Source organism: Pristiophorus japonicus, chromosome 18 (assembly GCF_044704955.1).
Source record: "Pristiophorus japonicus isolate sPriJap1 chromosome 18, sPriJap1.hap1, whole genome shotgun sequence".
Classification (NCBI taxonomy): domain Eukaryota; kingdom Metazoa; phylum Chordata; class Chondrichthyes; family Pristiophoridae; genus Pristiophorus; species Pristiophorus japonicus.
The window spans coordinates 30,736,923-30,760,987 of record NC_091994.1 but is presented as its reverse complement, the minus strand read 5'-3'; the positions used below and the strand labels follow the sequence as shown (position 1 = coordinate 30,760,987).

General features: G+C 42.1%; 1 protein-coding gene across 1 annotated transcript in view; it reads right to left on the bottom strand.

The window, feature by feature from the left end:
• LOC139229014 (mucin-16-like) overlaps positions 1–24,065 on the bottom strand; it is a 110,509-nt gene that overhangs the window by 8,471 nt on the left and 77,973 nt on the right. Inside the window, exons 51-70 of the mRNA XM_070860678.1 lie at positions 22,591–22,739; positions 22,435–22,502; positions 21,340–21,509; positions 21,136–21,162; positions 20,364–20,512; positions 20,206–20,273; positions 19,100–19,269; positions 18,896–18,922; positions 18,143–18,291; positions 17,985–18,052; positions 15,848–16,017; positions 15,653–15,679; positions 14,895–15,043; positions 14,737–14,804; positions 10,854–11,023; positions 10,650–10,676; positions 7,222–7,370; positions 7,064–7,131; positions 891–1,060; positions 688–714 (exon numbers count right to left, since the gene is read on the bottom strand). Coding sequence (XP_070716779.1) covers positions 688–714; positions 891–1,060; positions 7,064–7,131; positions 7,222–7,370; positions 10,650–10,676; positions 10,854–11,023; positions 14,737–14,804; positions 14,895–15,043; positions 15,653–15,679; positions 15,848–16,017; positions 17,985–18,052; positions 18,143–18,291; positions 18,896–18,922; positions 19,100–19,269; positions 20,206–20,273; positions 20,364–20,512; positions 21,136–21,162; positions 21,340–21,509; positions 22,435–22,502; positions 22,591–22,739 — 2,070 coding nt within the window. The remainder of the gene's footprint in view (positions 1–687; positions 715–890; positions 1,061–7,063; positions 7,132–7,221; positions 7,371–10,649; positions 10,677–10,853; positions 11,024–14,736; positions 14,805–14,894; positions 15,044–15,652; positions 15,680–15,847; positions 16,018–17,984; positions 18,053–18,142; positions 18,292–18,895; positions 18,923–19,099; positions 19,270–20,205; positions 20,274–20,363; positions 20,513–21,135; positions 21,163–21,339; positions 21,510–22,434; positions 22,503–22,590; positions 22,740–24,065) is intronic.

The following is a 24,065-nucleotide window of genomic DNA, read 5'->3' as shown; positions in this document are numbered from 1 at the left end:
GCTCTAGAGAGTCAATTTCCCTTATTCTGACGTGATTTTCGATCTGATGCCATCTATAGGAGAGCTGTGCCATCCAGCAACAGTTGTGCCATCAAGCAGGCTGATTAGCCAATCAGATTGCGGAATTCTCACAGACAGCATACCAGGAAGTAAAAAGCACGGATTATAATTCACTTTTTAATCATTTTACAAAAAGCAAAATAAAGATTGGGGCCTACATATAAAATATCATAATAAAACTTTAATATAATAAAGGCAAATTAATTTTTATTATATTTAAAATCAATTTTATTGTTTTTCTGAGGAAATGAGACTCCACACTGATAAAATTAGGTTTTCACGGCCAGAGAGATGTGCAGCAGTAATTATGACTTAGTATGCCATTAAAAACTCAGTTGCACCTCATTCAACAATTCTTAACATTTTCAATGATTTTTACAGCGAGAAAAATGCTTAAAGAATCAAATCACTGATTCTGTGTTAATTCCATCTGCAAAGATTGCTACAGTGCCTCCTGTGGAGAAGCAGGGTGACACTGACAGCATCTTCTGATTTCTGCGTTTAACTATGCAGGTATGGATGCCAGAAGTTACTGTCAGTTTTACACATTAATGACGGCGAGTGCTGACAGTTTCGCTATCATTACAACCGCAAATTCCGGGTCACTGAAATAGAAATTATACTCACTGAATGAAGGAACTGATTCATGGTAACCTGAAAAATCAAAAACATGTGTTTTCTACCAAATGAGCCAGGTGGATAGTCATTATTAAATAGTGGAATAAAATTAATGTGTTATCTTGAAATCTGTTTGATTCAATTAGATTAAAATATTCAATTAGACAGAATAAAATCTGATGCAATAAATATGTCCTTTAACTGCTAAATACCATTCACGTAGAGGCTGTTATTGTCCAGTGAATATGTTCCTAAGGTGGAGATGCTGTTCGTGTTGTTTCTGAACTTGTGGTACACAGTAACTTTATTAACCTCCCGAGGAGCAGAATCATTTCTGAATGTGCAGATTGCGTACACATTGGTGTTACCAACATTTGCCAGGCTGTAAAATAAACAGATATTTAATTAAATGAATTAGAAAACATGTTGAAATCAGGTTAGTAGACATAAGCTTCCATGCTCTTATAGATAGCAATTTATAATATTGGGGATTTGGGCTAAAATTCAATGTTTTACAGCTAATATGCGTGGCAGCTGTGTATTCTTGCCAAATAACATCAACAGTTTTCACTGTGCTCTGCAAGGAGGCAGCTGATTGCTGAGTATCCTCAAATCACTAGCTTGCCCCATCAGATAAGCATCTTTGAACGGAATGGAAAATTTGGCCTGCTGAGTCCCACAATCTTGCTCATCTGCTCTTTGTTCCTGCTGTTGAAGGGAGCCTTTTTTTTGTAAAGAAAAAGAAAATATCCATCGACTGCAGCAATATTCTGTGCGGTGTATTAGTGGTAGTTCTACTGTTTTATGACCGTTTGTAGAACCTTTGTGACAATGAGCTGCCTCTTTTTGGTGATTTGTTTTTAGCTTGCCACATTACACTTCAACCATCATTATCACTATCTTTGGTGATGCCTTTGTAATAGGTTACTGGATTGATAAATTAAGGTACTCAAGTGAACTTCTCTGGCATCTGTAATTATTGTCAACAATGAAAGCCTCCAAGTATGGCAGATTACATTTATTAAGACCCATTTTTCTTTTGACCTTGGCACTATTTCTAACCTATGAACTCCTTCTGCCAGATATCCTGCCCACATCCCTGTGTGATCTTCTGCATGATCGTCTCACATGCTTGCTTTACTTTACTTTGTAGATATTAATGTCTATCTTCTGCTCTATGGAGAGCATGTGGTGTGTCCTCAATATCTGGAACTCATGTTCTCTAAATCTTGATTCCGCTTTCTGCATGCTGTCTCCATTCCTCCCAAAAATTGCACACTTCACTGTTGGACTTGCCATTTATGCACTATTTATATGTTAAGTTGCTATTTAACCAGATCATCACACATTTTCTCATTGGTTGCTCTGTTGTATGCTTATTTTAGTGAATTCTGATGCACCCGGTCTTCCGGAAAGTGTGCAGAATAAAGCTGTATATTCAGGAGAATGTGCAAAAAAATATTGCCAGAAATTACATAGAAACATAGAAACATAGAAAATAGGTGCAGGAGCAGGCCATTCAGCCCTTCTAGCCTGCACCGCCATTCAATGAGTTCATGGCTTAACATGTAACTTCAGTACCCCCTTCCTGCTTTCTCGCCATACCCCTTGATCCCCCGAGTAGTAAGGACTTCATCTAACTCCCTTTTGAATATATTTAGTGAATTGGCCTCAACTACTTTCTGTGGTAGAGAATTCCACAGGTTCACCATTCTCTGGGTGAAGATGTTTCTCCTCATCTCGGTCCTAAATGGAATCTTCGCTGCACTCCCTCAATAGCAAGAACGTCCTTCCTCAAGTTAGGAGACCAAAACTGTACACAATACAACTGTAGCAACACCTCCCTGCCCCTGTACTCAAATCCCCTCGCTATGAAGGCCAACATGCCATTTGCTTTCAGCCTCATAGCATCTTCCTCGCAGCTCACACTGCCACCCAACTTAGTGTCATCCGCTATTTCCAAGGCCACCTCCTTAAGTACTCTGGGATGCAGTCCATCAGGCCCTGGGGATTTATCGGCCTTTAATCCCATCAATTTCCCCAACACAATTTCCCGACTAATAAGGATTTCCCTCAGTTCCTCCTCCTTACTAGACCCTCTGACCCCTTTTATATCCGGAAGGTTGTTTGTGTCCTCCTTAGTGAATACCGAACCAAAGTACTTGTTCAATTGGTCCGCCATTTCTTTGTTCCCCGTTATGACTTCCCCTGATTCTGACTGCAGGGGACCTACGTTAGTCTTTACTAACCTTTTTCTCTTTACATATCTATAGAAACTTTTGCAATCCGTCTTAATGTTCCCTGCAAGCTTCTTCTCGTACTCCATTTTCCCTGCCCTAATCAAACCTTTTGTCCTCCTCTGCTGAGTTCTAAATTTCTCCCAGTCCCCGGGTTCGCTGCTATTTCTGGCCAATTTGTATGCCACTTCCTTGGCTTTAATACTATCCCTGATTTCCCTTGATAGCCACGGTTGAGCCACCTTCCCTTTTTTATTTTTACGCCAGACAGGAATGTACAATTGTTGTAGTTCATCCATGTGGTCTCTAAATGTCTGCCATTGCCCATCCACAGTCAACCCCTTCAGTATCATTCGCCAATCTATCCTAGCCAATTCATGCCTCATACCTTCAAAGTTACCGTTCATTAAGTTCTGGACCATGGTCTCTGAATTAACTGTTTCATTCTCCATCCTAATGCAGAATTCCACCATATTATGCTCACTCTTCCCCAAGGGGCCTCGCACAATGAGATTGCTAATTAATCCTCTCTCATTACATAACACCCAGCCTAAGATGGCCTCCCCCCTAGTTGGTTCCTCGACATATTGGTCTAGAAAACCATCCCTTATGCACTCCAGGAAATCCTCCTCCGCCGTATTGCTTCCAGTTTGGTTAGCCCAATCTATGTGCATATTAAAGTCACCCACTTTTAACTGCTGCACCTTTATTGCATGCACCCCTAATTTCCTGTTTGATGCCCTCCCCAGCATCACTACTACTGTTTGGAGGTCTGTACACAACTCCCACTAACGTTTTTTGCCCTTTGGTGTTCTGCAGCTCTACCCATATAGATTCCACATCATCCAAGCTAATGTCCTTCCTAACGATTGCATTAATCTCCTCCTTAACCAGCAATGCTACCCCACCTTCTTTTCCTTTTATTCTATCCTTCCTGAATGTTGAATACGCCTGGATGTTGAGTTCCCTGATCATCCTGGAGCCACGTCTCTGTAATCCCAATTACATCATATTTGTTAACATCTATTTGCACAGTTAATTCATCCACCTTATTACGGATACTACTTGCATTAAGACACAAAGCCTTCAGGCTTGTTTTTTTAACACCCTTTGTCCTTTTAGAATTTTGCTGTACAGTGGCCCTTTTTGTTCTTTGCCTTGGGTTTCTCTGCCCTCCACTTTTCCTCATCTCCTTTCTGTCTTTTGCTTTTGTCTCCTTTTTGTTTCCCTCTGTCTCCCTGCATTGGTTCCCATCCCCATGCCATATTAGTTTAACTGCTCCCTAACAGCACTAGCAAACAATCCCCCTAGGACATTGGTTCCGGTCCTGCCTAGGTGCAGACCGTCCGATTTGTACTGGTCCCACCTCCCCCAGAACCGGTTCCAATGCCCCAGGAATTTGAATCCCTCCCTGCTGCACCACTGCTCAAGCCACGTATTCATCTGCGCTATCCTGCGATTCCTACTCTGACTAGCACATGGCACTGGTAGCAATCCCGAGATTACTACTTTTGAGGTCCTACTTTTTAATTTAGCTCCTAGCTCCTTAAATTCTTTTCGTAGGACCTCATCCTTTTTTTTACCTATGTCGTTGGTACCAATGTGCACCACGACAACTGGCTGTTCTCCCTCCCATTTCAGAATGTCCTGCACCTGCTCCGAGACATCCTTGACCCTTGCACCAGGGAGGCAACATACCATCCTGGAGTCTCGGTTACGACTCCAGTTTAATGCACTGCCTGTGTGCACTAATAATTTCAACCTGACTTTTTCTATTTTCATCACAGATCACAAAATGATAATATAAGCAATGCATTATTCTTGACTCCAACATCTTACAGATTGCTTATTCTTCTGTATCACTTTTGTTTCAAATTGAGGTATTTGGTATTGAGCAATGGTACACCTACAATTTTAAGCACACACTATCTTTTTCAATTATTCCCAGATCAGGTCATCATCAAAGGCGATCCTTCAAACGAGGATGACTTGCTTCCACGAGAGTTCACAGATGTTTCAATGAAGGACCCGATGTTCCAGTCCTGAACTCCAGTTGAGGGGGTGGAAGATGCCTGTGCCTGAATTTTTTTAACGTGTGGTACCATTGCACACCAGCCACCACACGGGCTTGACAAAGCTAGAGGCCTTTATCCAGTGGCAAGGATTAACCAGGACGACTGAAGACCTGCTCTGCTGCACGGACCTAGTGCGCACATATATCATAGGGCTGGCCCATGCTGCCCCTAGGCCCTCAGCTCTTCTGGGCCCCGTACCCTCATTCGCCGCACCTCCACCACGAGTTCCAGGGCCCGCGCTCCAGCTCTATTTATAGCCCCGACCTGCGGTGGTGTTCTCACACAGGTCGTGGCAGCCCACCATGTTCCAGGGTCCGGCGCTCCAGTTCTCTTTATAGCCCCGATCAGGTATAACACAGTTAGATGCAGAGAAAACTTACTCTGCCCACAAATATCCTTCAAACCCAACAGCAGAAGAGTATCATCCACACGTCCGATTAAACACATACAAGGAGCGAATTGCTCAGTGTTTTAAAGTGAGACTGTTAAAGAACGCACACTCTATGTCATTTTTTTTAGGCTGACAAGGAGGATCAAAATAGCAAATTCTGTAATATATTGGTCAGATATTGCTCAAAGCAATTTATCTTCATAAACAGATCAATTGGATCAATTACCTAATGCAGAACATTTTCTTGGGTCTGTGCATAGTAAAATCTCTCCCATTAATCTATTCATGATTAAAACTCACACCCCAAATAAATCGACTATTCGGTGAGCTGCAATAAATCCATGCTGTTTATAGCAACAGGAGTTTCAATGCGGGTTGGGGGCAGGAGGGCTCTGAGGTCAGGGAACCCAGGATAACGGGTTTCCCGCAGGCCCTGCCGACTTTGATGGAAGGGCCTGATTTGAATGGGAAGCCTCGGTTTCTCACTCACAGCCAGCGAGATGGGAAGGCTGGCTGGCTGTAGGTGAGTAGGCATGCGACACTAGGCTGCGCAGAGGAGGGAGGGAGAGAGGGATCGGGTGGGGCCAAGGGTGGTCATGAGCTAGAGGGGGATCAGAAAGGAAGAAAGAATGGATCGGGGCTGGTGCATCCGTGAGCAAAGGAACAATGGATCAGGGCCAGAGCATCATGGGGGGGGGAGGGAGAGAGGTTTGGGGCTGGCCTCCGGAGTATTGTGAGGGGGGGAGCGGGGGAGGGGAGAATGGATCGGGGCTGGAGCATTTGGGGGGCGGGGGGGTGGACAACAGAAGCAAGGGGCAAGGGGAGAGGATTGGGGCTGGACTCCAGTGAATCGAGGGAAGAATGGATCGGGGCTGGAGCATCATGGGGGGAGAGGAAGAGCGTAGGATTGGGGCGGGGGTAGAGAAGAATGGATTAGGGCCGGACTCTGGAGGATCGGGGGCAGGGGGGGAAGATCGGGGTCAGGGCATCAAGGGGTGGAGGGTCGGAGCATCGGGGCCAGAGGGTTGGCGGGAGGGAGGGAAGCATCAGGACTGGCCTGAGGATCGTAGGTGGGTTGTGGATTATGCAGGGGCGGGAGTCTGTGAAGGTGATCGGAGGTCTCGTGGGGGCATGGGTTAGGCAGTGAACCTGGACCCTGGTGGTTAGTGTAAAGGCACTTACCTCTTGAATGTATCAGTCTTCGCCTTACTGTAGCTGGCGAGTTTTACAAAGTGTGCAAACCCGACCAGCTACAGTTAAACACAAAATGGAGGTTAAAGAAGAGGCTTTCAGCCTCCTTATAATATTTAAATAGGTGGCCCACCTCCAGAAGCGGGTTGGTTGCCCGCCCCTGTCCATCCTCCCAAACCCCCACCATTAAAACCAGAAGTGGACGGGTTGGAGATGGTTTCAAGTCAGGATTCTGACCTTTAACTCACTGACTGCCCCCACAATCCCAGCCCACTTGTTTTTTTTTATGCTAAAATGCTGCCCAATATACAAATACCAGAAAAATAAATTGCACTTCAATAATATTAATGAGTTGAGCACAGAATCAACAAACAGAATTCAGTACAGTATCTGGAAATGTTAAAAACTTTACAATATTTAAGTATTTTTTTACTAACATATAAACAAGCTTGAAACAAATACTGATTGGATTTAATATGAACATTCCTTACCTGAAAGAGAGAACTCTGCAGCTGGAGAATGTTCTGTTGATATTGCTGTTAGTAAACAGGTTGTTCATCTGAAGGAAAGAACAGTCACAGAATTAGAGAGAAAATAACATAATTAATTAAAATATATAATTGTATTAATCATTAAATTGTCAACTGACCTGGTAAGCAATAATAGTTGATGCAGATTTGAACAGTGCAGACTTGGAATTTTTTAGATTTGCTGTCAGGGCCAGGTTCGTTATAATGAAGGTCACATTGAAATCAAAGGGCTTTGTTTGCAGGTTTGGTGTTGTGATCACAATTGGTGCTGTTAGGAGCAATTAGAAACACATAAAACTGAGAATAAAAAATCTCTGTGACTGCATCATTTGTGTTACACAGAGTGACGGTGAAGGAAACCAAGAATATAGAAACCACAGCTGAATATTTCCTGCTGGTGTTGGAGCTTCTCGAGGTGGTGTGAGACGGAAAGCATCGTCCAATACTTTTCTCCATCATGTACGTGATTGGACAGAAACTTCCCTCACCGCTGATCATGTAATTGACTGCTTCTTTGTATACAAAGATCTCCTAATTATGTTGAGTCTGTTATTGATTTGGTGTCATCTGCTTATTTTTAAATTTGAGTTGCAGGCCTAATTTCAGGTACTATCAGCTGCTGCTGTTCTGGTTGCTCACAGCTGTATTATTAGTCTATTAACCTGCCTCATAGAAAGGAGACAGGATAACATAGCGCACACAAAGGCCGGAATCTTCCCAACCCTGCGAGTGTGGGTTTGGAGACGGACCCGCTATCAAAATGGCCTTGATTAGCAGTGAGTCGGAAATCCGCTCTGAACCTGCCTCCATGCAAGTTTCTCAACTGTCGGGTCTGCATGCGGATCGCAGTTCTGACACCAAGCAGCAGGTCAGTCAATTAAGATACTTAAGAGGTCATTTAAATGTATTTAAAAAGATTTTACACAGGCACGTACCATTTTACCAAGTTTTCAATGAGTTTGCCGTCCCTCTGATTTTATGCCAGGTAAGTGTGTCGGGTTCTCAGTGACTCTCCATTGCTTTGGCTAGTTGACAGCTGCAGAAGTGGTATAAATTCTACCATTTCACAACTGTTCACTTTCCAATGTCAGAAGCTGAAGCCTTCAGTATTTGGGAGAAACTTATAAGCTGTCGGCAGTTTGGAAGTGTTTACAGTGAACTTTCCATCACTGTCGTCTCCTCAGAGCAACCTCTCTCACCATTGACAGATCGCTTCTGTCATCTCAACCTCACCTGCCATCTATTCCAGCAGCATTGGTGCCCTTGAAAACATCTCACCTTGGTCCTCAGAATCCCACCACGATCAGCCCCAACACCAACATCACTAAACACTCCAGCAACAACACCAACCTTCTCCACAATCACCTGATGTTGCACAGGACACAGGGCATCAGCACCTGACCACATTGCTGCCCGGGACGCCAGGGTTGGCCTCACCATGGCCACATTTACTTCACTTGTCGCTGTGCACCCTGGCTGCCACATGATGCACCAGGTTGGCACCACCAGCACCATAAAGCGTCCCTTGCAGGATCATGTAGAGACATTTCCGCAAGCGACTTGAGGTGTCTACTGTACATTGTCCATGTCTCTGAGCGATACAGGAGGGCGGGTATTACTGCAGCCCTGTAAACGATGAGTTGGTGGCAGATTCGCAGGCCTGGTCTTGGAACACTCGTTTCCTCAGGCGGCTGAAGGCTGCACTGGTGCACTGGAGGCGGTGTTGAATCTCGTCATCAATGTCTGCTCTTGTTGATAGGAGGCTCCCAAGGTATGGGTAATGGTCCATGTTGTCCAGGGCCGCTCTGTGGATCTTGATGACTGGGGGGCAGTGCTGTGCGGCAGGGACAGACTGATGGAGGACCTTTGTCTTACGGATGTTTAATGTAAGGTCCAACGTTAGCATCCTCGACCAGGCCAACATCCCCAGCATTGAAGCACTGACCACACTTGATCAGCTCCACTGGGCAGGCCACACTGTTCGCATGCCAGACACAAAACTCCCAAAGCAAGCGCTCTGCTTGGAACTCCTTCATGGCAAACGAGCCAAAGGTGGGCAGAGGAAACGTTACAAGGACACCCTCAAAGCCTCCCTGATAAAATGCAACATCCCCACTGACACTTGGGAGTCCCTGGCCAAAGACCGCCCTAAGTGGAGGAAGTGCATCTGGGAGAGCGCTGAGCACCTCGAGTCTCATCGCCGACAGCATGCAGAAATCAAGCGCCCACAGTGGAAAGAGCATGCGGCAAACCAGTCCCACCCACCCGTTCCCTCAACAACTATCTGCCCCACCTGTGACGGGGACTCTGGTTCTCGTATTGGACTGTTCAGCCACCAAAGGACTCGTGTTTAGAGTGCAAGCAAGTCTTCCTCGATTCAGAGGGACTGCCTATGATGCTGATGATGATGAAAGCATCCCTGCAATGTCCAAACCATTCCTTTCACATTCATCACCACTGTGCAGGGTACCCTGATGTCTGACCATTCACTACAACTCACTAAACCACTTCCAAAGGTGCACAAAATCTGTCCAAGAACATAAAGTGTTCAAAATAAAGATTTCAATGTTTGACAACAGATTAGAAACTCTAGATGAACATTGGCTAAAACATCCAAGTGCCTTCCCTTGTGTGTTGTTAGTTGGTATGATTGGACAAGGATGAGGGTGAGTGTGAGGGATGGCCAGTGAGATGGGGAAGTGATAATGCAGATAGAGAGAGAGGGATGGATGGAGGTGCAAGGTCCGTTGGTGTGAGTAACGATGTGCAGGAGGAGGTCTAGGGAATGCACAGTGATGGGGATGTGATGAGTGGCACAGCAGGATAAGATTGAGTGTGGCTTTGCAGTAACGTTTTGTGATCTACTGAGTTCATTGAAGGTTTGTGCCACTGCAGCCAGGTCCTTCTGATGACAACCCTGCTTATGCGCTCCTGTGCAACGTGCAACCAAGCTGCGTTGGTGTCCTGGGGAGGTTTCTTACATGCATTGGAAGGGAAGAGAATCTCCTTGCGTGCTTTGACTCCCTCTATAAGCATCTGGAGAGAGTCATGGGAGAGCCTGGGTGCAACCATGCACCTTTGTGCAGTGTTTGCAGAAGCTCAGTGCTGTAGAACACTGACAGAACAACTGTCAAAAGAAAGTTGGCCATGGTCCCTTTAAGGAAACCAGCTGATGACCTGTCATCAGATGATGTCATCAGACCCACCTCCTGCTAATTGGCCACATAGGGCGGGCTTAACAAGCCCCATTAACCCAAGATTGTTTTGAGAGGGCAGGATGGGGCCGGGAGTGCATTACCCACACACCACCAATCCCGTCCGCACTGGTCTCGCCGAATCTCTGAGTACAATTTTAAAACATTTTCAATTCAAGAATTCACACAGATGGTCAATCAGGAAAATAATGATGCGCTAATTCTAAATGGGAAAGGGGTGAGTGTTTGACAATACAGTACATAAATAGGGTTTAATAAAGAATGTCCTTATTTGTTACCCGCTGCAATAACAGGAAATGTTAAAGAAACACAGAAACAGAAACTATACTCACTGGGTGAAGGAGCTGATTCATGGTAACCTGTAAATTAAAAACATGTGTCTTCTATGAGATGAGTCAGGTGGAAAGTCATCATTAAATCATGGAATAAAATTCATTGGATTGATCTAATGTTCCTGAATTTGATCATGTTAACACATTCAATTTTGATAAAATGAAGTCTAACAGAACAGAATTTCTCCTTTAAATGCTAAGTACCATTCACGTAGAGGCTGTTATTGTCCAGTGAATATGTTCCTAAGATGGAGATGCTCTTCGTGTTGTCTCTGAACTCGTGGTACACAGTAACTTTATTAACCTCCTGAGGTGCAGAATCATTTGTGAAAGTGCAGACTGCGTACACACTGGTGTCTTCAATATTTGCCGGGCTGTAAAATAGATGGATATACAATTAAGTGAATCAGAAAACATAATTTTAAAATCCTGTATGGCAGACTCAGGCCTAGAAATGTGGGTGGTTTGCGCCACCCTTTAGCGCGGCGTAATGTCGAGAAATGGCGGCCACTGCTCTTCTGCCAGCTGGTGGTGTGCTCCATTTTCGTGGTCCTGATATTGTTGCCGTTAAGTGCTAAAAGAAAAATGAAGGAGTACTGACGTCTGTACGCTGCATTAATGTCACCACGGTGAACTTCAAGCATAGCGCTGAGTTCAGCAGGGTCCTTAGCACACCAGGTAAACCCAACATGGAAGCAGACTCACAGAGGCACTGTCAGCACCTCTTAAAGGGACACACACATCTTACAGGTAAGTTTGCATTTAAGCTTTTGGACTTTTTTTGAGTTACTGAAGTAGTGGTTTGCTCCAATAGATGTTAAAAGTTTGTTTAAGTGTGTATGGAGTGCTGCTGGATGCTTGCAAAAGCTCGGATGGTAAAGGAAGGCCTCTAAAAAGACAGGAAATGCTGCAAATACTCAGCAGGTCAGGCAACATCCGTCTCTGGTCAAGATGCTGCATGACTTGCTGAGTATTTCCAGTATTTTATACTGTAATTTTAAATTTGCAGTATCTGCTTGCAGAAGGAAGAGGAAGAAACAGAAGAGGAAGAAGTCGAAGAGGGGAAGCAGAAGGAAGGATGCATCCCAGACAGCTCCTTTCTGGCTGGGATATCCGGAATAGAATCATCCGTTTGTGGTCCCAGTGATCACAACCTCAATTCCCCTTTCAACATTAGTCCCATACCTTCCCTTCCCTCTGTTACAGGCCAGCACAGCGTCCTCTTGGCCATGATGCTGAAATAAAAGCCACCAGAAAGCAAACTTTCCAATCCAACTTTATACATCTATCCATCCAATATGACATCAAGAAATCAACTCATCACCCTTATGCATTATCTTAGTGACTGTCTTGTGTGTGCCTTTGTCTATCCTACTGATGTTACACAGTGCTTCCCCAATGGCTGCAGCATGACTGGTGGAAGGCTGCTGACTTTCAGTGGGGGACACTGCAAATGGCCTTGCAGGTTGACATAGGAGCTGGTGACTGGGAGTGACAATTCAATCTTCTTCTTCACTCTCCTCTCCCTCATCTTAGTCAGCCACTGGCTAGGCAGGCTGTATTTCTTGGGTGTGTGAAATGAAGAAGGCACAAGGGTGGAGTTGTGGTGAAGGGAGTGTGGGAAAGCAAGAGGTTCATGCCAGAAGAAAGATAAAGTATGACGATACCAGCATCTTGTATCATTTTCTGCCCCACCACTGACCAAGGGCTCAGCAATGCCCCTGCCAAGAATGGCCTGCATCATCTTCTCCAAGTGGGTGAGGTGAGGCTAGGAATGGGAGATGTGCCTCATGATTGGTACAGATTGTTGGTAGGTGAGTGACTTGGGGGCGGGGGGAGGTGGTTGGGATGGAAGTCATGCATTGAGCAGTGTGTGAGGCTAGTGATGCAGTTGGTAGGAGACAGCATTTGAAGATGCATTCACTGACCTTGACCAATGGCCTGAGGTTATGAAGCTTGTTTGGGCACCTAAACCAGGTGGTGGGGACGACACCGCAAGCAGTGACGGCCTCAGTGATGAAGTTCCACGTCATTATTTTGGAGGGCCTCCTGGCCCCTGTAGGTAGAGGACCTTTCTTGCAGTATTGACCCACTGCACAAAGCTGGCGTGCTGGATGTGAGACCCTGGGTTCCCCTTCCCTGGTTTGCTGAGCCATTTGTATTAGCGCTGAAGCACTTTTCTAATTTTTTGAGGTTCGGAAGGGAATTCAGCTTTAAGTTCTGAAGACTCCCATTTGGGACTTTTTACTGTTTTGTTTTGAAGAAAGTAAGGGCTGAAAACTGCAATTTTTCACTTCATTTTAATTTTTATTAGTTCTGAAAGCATTGCCGCTTTAATTCATGACCCTTTTAATTGCCAACAATTCCTTGTGATTTCTGCAGCCTCGCTCCCAGAAGCTGTAAAAAGCTGGACCGCCGTTCCTGGATGCCAACGTCAGGTGGGAAGCCTCCAATAAAGGCATCAGCAGGGTGTTACACAGCAAGTTAGCGTGGGATAAAACATTTTAGCTCCCAGTGTGAATTTTTGGCTGATAGCATTGCGACCATTTTCAGCTTCTGTAAACCCAAGTCTGCAGGGACACTGGCAAGTTTTTGAGAATGTCCAATTTCTGGGCCTTAAGTTTTCATATTCTTGTGTGCATTCATTTAAAATTTGGGGGTTGACATTGTTCAAAATGTAACTGTTAATATGTACAAAAGCAAAATACTGTGGATGCTGGAACTCAAATTAAAACAAAAAATGCTGGAAACACTCAACAGGTCAGGCTGCATCTGTGGAGAGAGAACCTGCTGACTATTTCTAGCATTTTCTATTTTTATTAGTGCTACTCAGTACGTCAGCCAGCGGCTCAGTGGGTAGCAACCTAGCCTCTGAGTCAGACGGTTGTGAGTTCAAGTTCCACTCCAGAGACTTGGGCACAAAAATCTAGGCTGACCCTCCAGTGCAGTGCTGGGAGAGTGCTTTGGATGAGATGATAAACCGAGGCCCCATCTGCAATCACAGGTGATGTAAAAAAAATCCCATGGCACTATTTCAAACAAGTGCAGGGGAGTTATCCCCGGTGTCCTGGCCAACATCTATCCTTCAACTAACATCAATAAAACAGATTATCTGATCATTATCACATTGCTGTTAGTAGGAGCTTGTTGTGTGCAAATTGGCTGCCATGTTTCCCACATTACAAAAGTGACTACACTTTAAAAAGTACTTTGGGATGTCTGGTGGTCGTGAAAGGCGCTATATAAATGCAAGACTTTTTTTTCTAATATGTATGCCAGTTGTCTGTCATAGTGATCTAGTTTGAACCAGTATATGGGAATAATCGTGCAGAGTAAATTCAATTTTTGAATATTTAATGTATTCCTGGGAAATTCATTTGTCTGGAGATACTATTTGTTCACAATAATATGTTAAGTGTCGGTACCACAGGTGTGTTTATATTGATAAGTCATCAGCGCAGTTTTGCCTGTTCCAAGAATCTGTTGCAGAATCAAGCCTGTTTAACACAAGTTAACACAAAGAGCAGATCACAGATATTTGGCACATTAATGTCTTGTTAAACATCAATTCAAGGTAAATGTGCAAAGTCATTCATACTTCCCATATTACCCACACTGTATTAATAATGCATGCTGTATAAGTGGTATCAAACCACTAGCGAGAGTAGACTGAGCTCCAGTATGGAAAGAACAGGAGAGATTGTGAACAGTGATTTAACGCTTTCAGTCTTTACGGTAGTGTTGGGGCATCAGGAATTCTTGTTTTAATGGATATGTTGGAGGAGAAGGAAGTATAATTTTTAGGGAGGTCCAACGCCATGTTATACGGACTGCTAGAACTCACTCCAAGGTGACGGACCAACTCTGACCTCACTGTGTGAGGAGGGTATGTCACGAAGCAATCGGTGAATTGTGCCTTCTCCAGGAAGCAGACCTGTCGCTCAAGAGATACATCAGCATTTCTACTATCGGGAATTGTAATACTGGAAACGTGACTATTTTTGCAATGTTAAGTATTTTTACTGAACATATAAATAAAAAAAGCTTGAAACAATTACTGATTAGGTTTAATATCAACATTCATTACCTGAAAGAGAGAACTCTGCAGCTGGAGAACGTTCTGTTGATATTGCTGTTAGTAAACAGGTTGTTCATCTGAAGGAAAGAACAGTCACAGAATTAGAGAGAAAATAACATAATTAATTAAAATATATAATTGTATTTATCATTAAATTGTCAACTGACCTGGTAAGCAATAATAGTTGATGCAGATTTGAACAGTGCAGACTTGGAATTTTTTAGATTGTCTGTCAGGGCCAGGTTCGTTATAATGAAGGTCACATTGAAATCAAAGGGCTTTGTTTGCAGGTTTGGTGTTGTGGTCACAATTGGTGCTGTTAAGAACAATTAGAAAAATGTAAAACTGAGAATCAAAAATCTGTGTGACTGTATCATTTGTGTTACACACAGTGACGGTAAAGGAAACCAAGAATATAGAAACCACAGCTGAATATTTCCTGCTGGTGTTAGAGCTTCTCGAGGTGGTGTGAGATGGAAAGGATCATCCAACACTTTTTTCCATCACGTATGCAATTGGACAGAAATATCCCTCACCGCTGATCATGTAATTGACTGCTTCTTTGTGTAGAACGTTCTCCTAATTATATTGAGTCGGCTGCTGACTTGGAGTCATCAGCTTATTTTTAAATTTGGGTTGCTGGTCTTATTACAGAACTATCAGCCGTATTATCATTCTATTAACATGCCTCACGTAAAGGAGACAGGATGACAGAGGACACACAAAATCTCTCTCTAAAATTTCAAAACATTCTCAATTCCAGAATTCAGCCGGAAAATAACGATGCACTAGCCCTAAATGGGAAAGATTGCATCCCCAATAACAAGTGACTTATAAACAGGCTTTAATAAAGAATTTTCTTTGTTGTTACCCACTACCATAAAATGAAATGTTAAAGAAACACAGAAACAGAAACCATACTCACTGGGTGAAGGTGCTGATTCATGGTAACCTGAAAAATCAAAAACATGTGTCTTCTATGAAATGGAATGTCATCATTAACTCATGGAATAAAATTCATTGCTTTGATCTAATATTCCTGAATTTGATCATGTTAACACATTCGATTTGATAAAATGACATCTAACAGAACAGAATGTCTCCTTCAAATGCAAAATACCATTCATGTAGAGGCTGTTAATGTCCAGTAAATATGTTCCTAAGGTGGAGATGCTGTTCGTGTTGGCTCTGAACTCGTGGTACACAGTAACTTTATTAATCTCCTGAGGAGCAGATTCATTTGTGAAAGTGCAGACTGCGTACACACTTGTGTCCTTAATATTTGCCGGGCTGTAAAATAGATGGATATACAATTAATCAGCAAATATTATTTTGAAATCCTATTAAACAGACTTAAGCTTTCATACATCCCTGTGCATTAATTTAAAATTTTGGGGCTGAAACTCCTCAACATGTTATTGCTAATATGTATATCAGCTGTCTGTGAAAGTGAACTGTTTGAACCAGTATATGGGAATAATCATGCAGAGTAAATTCGATTTTTGAATATTTAATGTGTTCCTGAGAAATTAATTTGTTTGGACATACTATTTGTTTACAATAATGTGTTACACATCGCTACCACTGGTATATTTGTATTGATAGGTCATCAGCACAGTTTTGCCTGTTTCAACTATCCCTTGCAGAATCAAGCCTGTTTAACACAAGTTAACACAAAGACAAGATCACAGATATTTGGCACGTTAATTTCTTCTCAAACACCAATTCAAGGTAAATGTGCAAAGTCATTCATACTTCCCATATTACCCACATTTTATTAATAATGCATGCTATCCAAGTGGTATCAAACCAATAGCGAGAGTAGACTGAGCTCCAGTAACAGCAGAGATTGTGAACAGTGATTTAACTGTTTCAGTCTTTACAGTAATGGTGAATCTTGTTTTAAAGGATATGTTGGAGGAGAAGAAAATATAATGTTTAGAAAGGTCTAATGCCATATTAGAAGGACTGCTAGAACTCACTACCCAAGGTGACGGACCAAGTCTAACCTCACTGTGGGCCCAATTTTTCCCAACCCCTTTTTTCGGCGCACTTACCTTAAATGCGCCAACTTTGCGCGCTGGAAACGGCGGCGAAAAAAAGTGGCCCCATCCTGCTCACTTTGCCGAGTCTCCGGTGTCCCAGCGTGGCGTCGATAATGAGGTGGGGGGGGGCGGAGCAACAGCTCAGTGTGGAAAACACTGCCGACAGCTGCGCGCATGCGCAGTGAAGTCTGCGCGCATGCTCCTCGCCCTCCCTGCGTGTCCTGCGTGCTGTGAGCAGGACCCGATGCTCGCATCCCCTATCCCCGGCTGAAGGGACGCCTCGATGTTCGCCTCACCCTACCCCCGGCCGAGTGGCCTCCCGCACCGGCCGGCTGGCCCGCTGACTTCCCGCGCCGAGGTAGGACTTGAGTTTTATTTTTTATTTATGGATGGTTGTGGTTTGTTTAGTGAGGAGTGTTTTGATTGGGGTGGGGTGGGGCGTGCCGGGAGAGGAGGAGAGATTTGATGGCGGGTGGGAAGAGTTTTTTAATGGGGGGGGGGAAGAGTGTTTTGATGAGGGGGGGGGGGACTTTAAAAAAAAACTTGTTTCTGGCATAAAGGTAGGACTTCTATTTTTTATTTGTTATTGATTGATTGCTTATTACTTTTTGTGGTTTGTTTAATGCTTTGTAAGTCTTGGTGCAGGTCCTCTCAGCTTCCTTGTATTTTTTATTTGTTATTGAATGCTTATTTTTGTGCTTTGTTTGGTGCTTTAAATGTACTAACCTGCGCCGAATTCTTAACTGCCCGCAATGTTTTTCAGAGCTGGCCACATAAGTCGATTTGGAGTAAGTTTTAGCTGGCCAAAGTGGCATAAATGGCCAAAACTGGCGTAAGTGGCTGAGAACGCCCCTTTTGAAAAAAAAAAACTCAACTAAAAAAAATCGTACCTAACTGAGTTACTGTGGAGCAAGTTTATTGGGGAAAATGGCGTTTTTTAACTTACGCCAGAAAAACTAACTTACTCCAAAAAAATTGGAGCAAGTCATGGCCAAAATTGGGCCTATGTGAGGAGGGTATGTCACGAAGCAATCGGTGAATTGTGCCTTCTCCAGGAAGGAGACCTGCCGCTCAAGAGATACATTCGAACTTCTACTATCGGGAATTGTAATAGTGGAAATGTTAACATTTTTGCAATGTTAGGTATTTTTACTAAACATATAAACAAGCTTGAAACAAATACTGATTAGGTTTAATATCAACATTCATTACCTGAAAGAGAGAACTCTGCAGCTGGAGAATGTTCTGTTGATATTGCTGTTAGTAAACAGGTTGTTCATCTGAAGGAAAGAATAGTCACAGTTTTAGAGAGAAAATAACATAATTAATTAAAATATCTAATTGTATTAATCATTAAATTGTCAACTGACCTGGTAAGCAATAATAGTTGATGCAGATTTGAACAGTGCAGACTTGGAATTTTTTAGATTGTCTGTCAGGGCCAGGTTCGTTATAATGAAGGTCACATTGAAATCCAGGGGCTTTGTTTGCAGGTTTGGTGTTGTGATCACAATTGGTGCTGTTAAGAACAATTAGAAAAACGTAAAACTGAGAATAAAAAATCTCTGTGACTGTATCAATTGTGTTACACACAGTGACGGTGAAGGAAACCAAGAATATAGAAACCACAGCTGAATATTTCTTGCTGGTGCTGGAGATTCTCGAGGTGGTGTGAGACGGAAAGCATCGTCCAACACTTTTTTTTATCACGTATGTGATTGGACAAAAACTTACCTCACCGCTGATCATGTGATTGATTGCTTCTTTGTGTAAAATATTCTTCTAATTGTATTGCATCAGTTACTGACTTGGAATCTTCTGCTTATTTTTCCATTTGGGTTGCTGGTCTTATTTCAGGTACTATCAGCTGTATTATCATTCTATTAACATGCCTCACAGAAAGGAGACAGGCTGACAGCAAACACAAAATCTCTCTCTAAAATTTCAAAACATTCTCAATTCCAGAATTCAGCCGGGTGATCAAACAGGAAAATAATTATGCACTGGCCCTAAATGGGAAAGTGAGTGCTTGACAATATATAAATAGGGTTTAATAAAGAATTTCCTTTGTTGTTACCCACTACGATAAAAGAAAATGTTAAAGAAACAGAAACCATACTCACTGGGTGAAGGAGCTGATTCATGGTAACCTGAAAAATCAAAAACATGTGTCTTCTATGAAATGAGTCAGGTGGAAAGTCATCATTAAATCATGGAATAAAATTCATTGCTTTGAACTAATATTTCAGAATTTGATCATGTTAACACATTCGATTTGATAAATTGACATCTAACAGAACAGAATATCTCCTTCAAATGCAAAATACCATTCACGTAGAGGCTGTTAATGTCCAGTGAATATGTTCCTAAGGTGGAGATGCTGTTCGTGTTATCTCTGAACTCGTGGTACACAGTAACTTTATTAACCTCCTGAGGAGCAGATTCATTTGTGAAAGTGCAGACTGCGTACACACTTGTGTCCTCAATATTTGCCAGGCTGTAAAATAGATGGATATACAATTAAGTGAATCAGCAAATATTATTTTGAAATCTTATTGAACAGACTTAAGCTTTCATACATCCTTGTGCATTAATTTAAAATTTTGCGGCTGAAACTCCTCAACATGTTGTTGCTAATATGTATATCAGCAGTCTGTGAAAGTGAACTGTTTGAACCAGTATATGGGAATAATCGTGCAGAATAAATTTGACTTTTGAATATTTGATGTATTCCTGAGAAATTCATTTGTCTGGAGATACTATTTGTTCACAATAATGTGTTACGTATCGCTACCACTGGTATGTTTATATTGATAGGTCATCAGCACAGTTTTGCTTGTTCCAACTATCCCTTGCAGAATCAAGCCTGTTTAACACAAGTTAACGCAAAGACCAGATCACAGGTATTTGGCACGTTAATTTCAATTCAAGGTAAATGTGCAAAGTCATTCATACTTCCCATATTGTATTAATAATGCATGCTGTACAAATGGTATCTAACCAATAGTGAAAGTAGACTGAGCTCCAGTATGGAACAGAACAGCAGAGATTGTGAACAGTGATTTAACTGTTTCAGTCTTTACAGTAGTGGTGCATCAGGAAATCTTGTTTTAATGGATATGTTAGAGGAGAAGAAAGTATAATCTTTAGAAAGCTCTAACGCCATATTAGAAGGACTGCTAGAACTCACTACCCAAGGTGACGGATCAACTCTAACCTCACTGTGTGAGGAGGGTATGTCAGAAAGCAATCGGTGAATTGTGCCTTCTCCAGGAAGCAGACTCGCCGCTCAAGAGATACATCAGTACTTCTACTATCGGGAATTGTAACTGTGGAAATGTTAACATTTTTAGGTATTTTAATGTTGGTATTTTTTTTACTAAACATATAAACAATGTGAAACAAATACTGGTTTAATATTAACATTCATTACCTGAAAGAGAGAACTCTGCAGCTGGAGAATGTTCTGTTGATATTACTGTTAATAAACAGGTTGTTCATCTGAAGGAAAGAACAGTCACAGAATTAGAGAGAAAATAACATATTTAATTAAAATATATATTTGAATTAATCATTAAATTGTTAACTGACCTGGTAAGCAATAATAGTTGATGCAGATTTGAACAGTGCAGAATTGGAATTTTTTAGATTTGCTGTCAGGGCCAGGTTCGTTATAATGAAGGTCACATTGAAATCAAAGGGCTTTGTTTGCAAGTTTGGTGTTGTGATCACAATTGGTGCTGTTAAGAACAATTAGTAAAATGTAAAACTGAGAATCAAAAATCTCTGTGACTATCCTTTGTGTTACACAGAGTGACGGTAAAGGAAACCAAGAATATAGAAACCACAGCTGAATATTTCCTGCTGGTGTTGAAGCTTCTCGAGGTGGTGTGAGATGGAAAGCATCGTCCAACACTTTTTTTTAATCACGTATGTGATTGGACAGAAACTTACCTCACCGCTGATCATGTAATTGACTGCTTCTTTGTGTAAAATGTTCTTCTAATTGTATTGCATCAGTTACTGACTTGGAATCTTCTGTTTAATTTTAAATTTGGGTTGCTGGTCTTATTTCAGGTACTATCAGCCGTATTATCATTCTATTAACATGCCTCACAGAAAGGAGACAGGCTGACAGCAAACACAAAATCTCTCTCTAAAATTTCAAAACATTCTCAATTCCAGAATTCAGCCGGGTGATCAAACAGGAAAATAATGATGCACTGGCCCTAAATGGGAAAGATTACATCCCCAATAAGAAGTGAGTGCTTGACAATATATAAATAGGGTTTAATAAGGAATTTCCTTTGTTGTTAGCCACTACGATAAAAGAAAATGTTAAAGAAACAGAAACCATACTCACTGGGTGAAGGAGCTGATTCATGGTAACCTGAAAAATCAAAAACATGTGTCTTCTATGAAATGAGTCAGGTGGAAAGTCAGCATTAAATCATGGAATAAAATTCATTGCTTTGATCTAATATTCCTGAATTTGATCATGTTAACACATTCGATTTGATAAATTGACATCTAACAGAACAGAATGTCTCCTTCAAATGCAAAATACCATTCACGTAGAGGCTGTTAATGTCCAGTAAATATGTTCCTAAGGTGGAGATGCTGTTCGTGTTGGCTCTGAACTCGTGGTACACAGTAACTTTATTAACCTCCTGAGGAGCAGATTCATTTGTGAAAGTGCAGACTGCGTACACAGTTGTGTCCTCAATATTTGCCAGGCTGTAAAATAGATGGATATACAATTAAGTGAATCAGCAAATATTATTTTGAAATCCTATTAAACAGACTTAAGCTTTCATACATCCCTGTGCATTAATTTAAAATTTTGGGGCTGAAACTCCTCAACATGTTATTGCTAATTGAAAGTGAACTGTTTGAACCAGTATATGGGAATAATCATGCAGAGTAAATTCTATTTTTGAATATTTAATGCGTTCCTGAGAAATTCGTTTGTCTGAAGATACTATTTGTTCACAATAATGTGTTAAGTATCGCTACCACTGGTATATTTGTATTGATAGGTCATCAGCACAGTTCCTGTTCCAACTATACCTTGCAGAATCAAGCCTGTTTAACACAAGTTAACACAAAGACAAGATCACAGATATTTGGCATGTTAATTTCTTCTTAAACAAAAATGTGCAAAGTCATTCATACTTCCTATATTACCCACATTGTATTAATAATGCATGCTGTACAAGTGGTATCAAACCACTAGCGAGAGTAGACTGAGCTCCAGTCAGGAACAGGACAGGAAAGATTATGAACAGTGATTTAACTGTTTCAGTCTTTACAGTAGTGTTGGTGCATCGGGAATTCTTGTTTTAATGGATATGTTGGAGGAGAAGAAAGTATAATGTTTAGGGAGGTCTAACGCCATATTAGAAGGACTGCTAGAACTCACTACCCAAGGTGACGGACCAACTCTAACCTCACTGTGTGAGGAGGGTATGTCACGAAGCAATCGGTGAATTGTGCCTTCTCCAGGAAGCAGACTCGCCGCTCAAGAGATACATCAGTACTTCTACTATCGGGAATTGTAATACTGGAAATGTTAACATTTTTGCAATGTTAAGTATTTTTACTAAACATATAAACAAGCTTGAAACAAATAATGATTAGGTTTAATATTAACATTCATTACCTGAAAGAGAGAACTCTGCAGCTGGAGAATGTTCTGTTGATATTGCTGTTAGTAAACAGGTTGTTCATCTGAAGGAAAAAACAGTCACAATTTTAGAGAAACTTCTATAATTAATTAAAATATGTATGTGTATTAATCATTAAATTGTCAACTGACCTGGTAAGCAATAATAGTTGATGCAGATTTGAACAGTGCAGACTTGGAATTTTTTAGATTTGCTGTCAGGGCCAGGTTCGTTATAATGAAGGTCACATTGAAATCAAAGGGCTTTGTTTGCAGGTTTGGTGTTGTGATCACAATTGGTGCTGTTAAGAACAATTAGAAAAACATAAAACTGAGAATCATAAATCTGTGTAACTGTATCATTTGTGTTACACAGAGTGACGGTAAAGGAAACCAAGAATATAGAAACCACAGCTGAATATTTCCTGCTGGTGTTAGAGCTTCTCGAGGTGGTGTGAGGCGGAAAGCATCGTCCAACATTTTTTTTAATCACGTATGTGATTGGACAGAAACTTACCTCACCGCTGATCATGTAAGTAACTGCTTCTTTGTGTAGAAAGTTCTCCTAATTGTATTGAGTCAGCTGCTGACTTGGAGTCTTCTGCTTATTTTAAAATTTAGTTTGCAGGCCTAATTTCAGGTACTATCAGCTGTTCCTGTTGCAGTTATGCACAGCTGTACTGTCGGTTTATTAACATGCCTCACATAAAGGAGACTGGATGACATAGCGCACACAGAGTCTCTGGGCTGGATATTTTAAACCTCGGTGGATCCATGGCAGGCGACATCGGTGGCTGGTCCCTGACTCGCTGCTGGCTCCAGCCCGCTGTGCAAAATGATTTTCCTTGATTGGGCTTGATTGGGCCTGCCCAGTGTGTTTCCCGCCCAATTGAAGGAAGCAAATCTGATGACGTAATTTGATGATGCGTCATTTGCTGGTTTCCTTAAAGAGACCAGGTGCAAATTAATTTTGACATTTGTACTGTCAGTGTTTTACAGCATTGAGGTGCTGCAAACACAGATAAGCACTGCACAGAGGTGCAGGGCTGCACCCAGGCTCTCCCATGACTCCCTCCATATGCTTATGGAGTGAGTCACAACATGAAGGGAGGTTCTCTTCCCTTCCAATTGGTGGAAGAGACCTGCCTGGTTGCACATTGCGCAGGAAGACACAAGCTGGGATGTTGTCAGGAGGACCAGACTGCAGTGACGCAAATCTTTCCATGATCTCAGTGGATCACGAAACGTTACTGCAAAGCCACACTCAACCTCATCCTGCTGTGTCACTCATCACATCCCCATCACTCTGTCTTCCTTCCCCTACTCTTGCACATCCTTACTCACACCAATCGACCCTGTACCTCCACCCATCCCTCTCTATGTACAATATCACTTCCCCATCTCACTCGCCACCCCTGACACTCACCCTCATCCTAGTCCAATTATACCAACTAACAACACATAAGGGTAGGCACTTGTGTGTTTTAGCCAATATTCATGTAATGTTTCTGTTAATGTGCTGTCAAACATTGAAATCTTTATTTTCAACACTTTGTGTTCTTGGACAGATTTATGTGCACCTTTGGAAGTGGCTTCGTGAGTTGCAATGACTGGTGAGACATAAATGT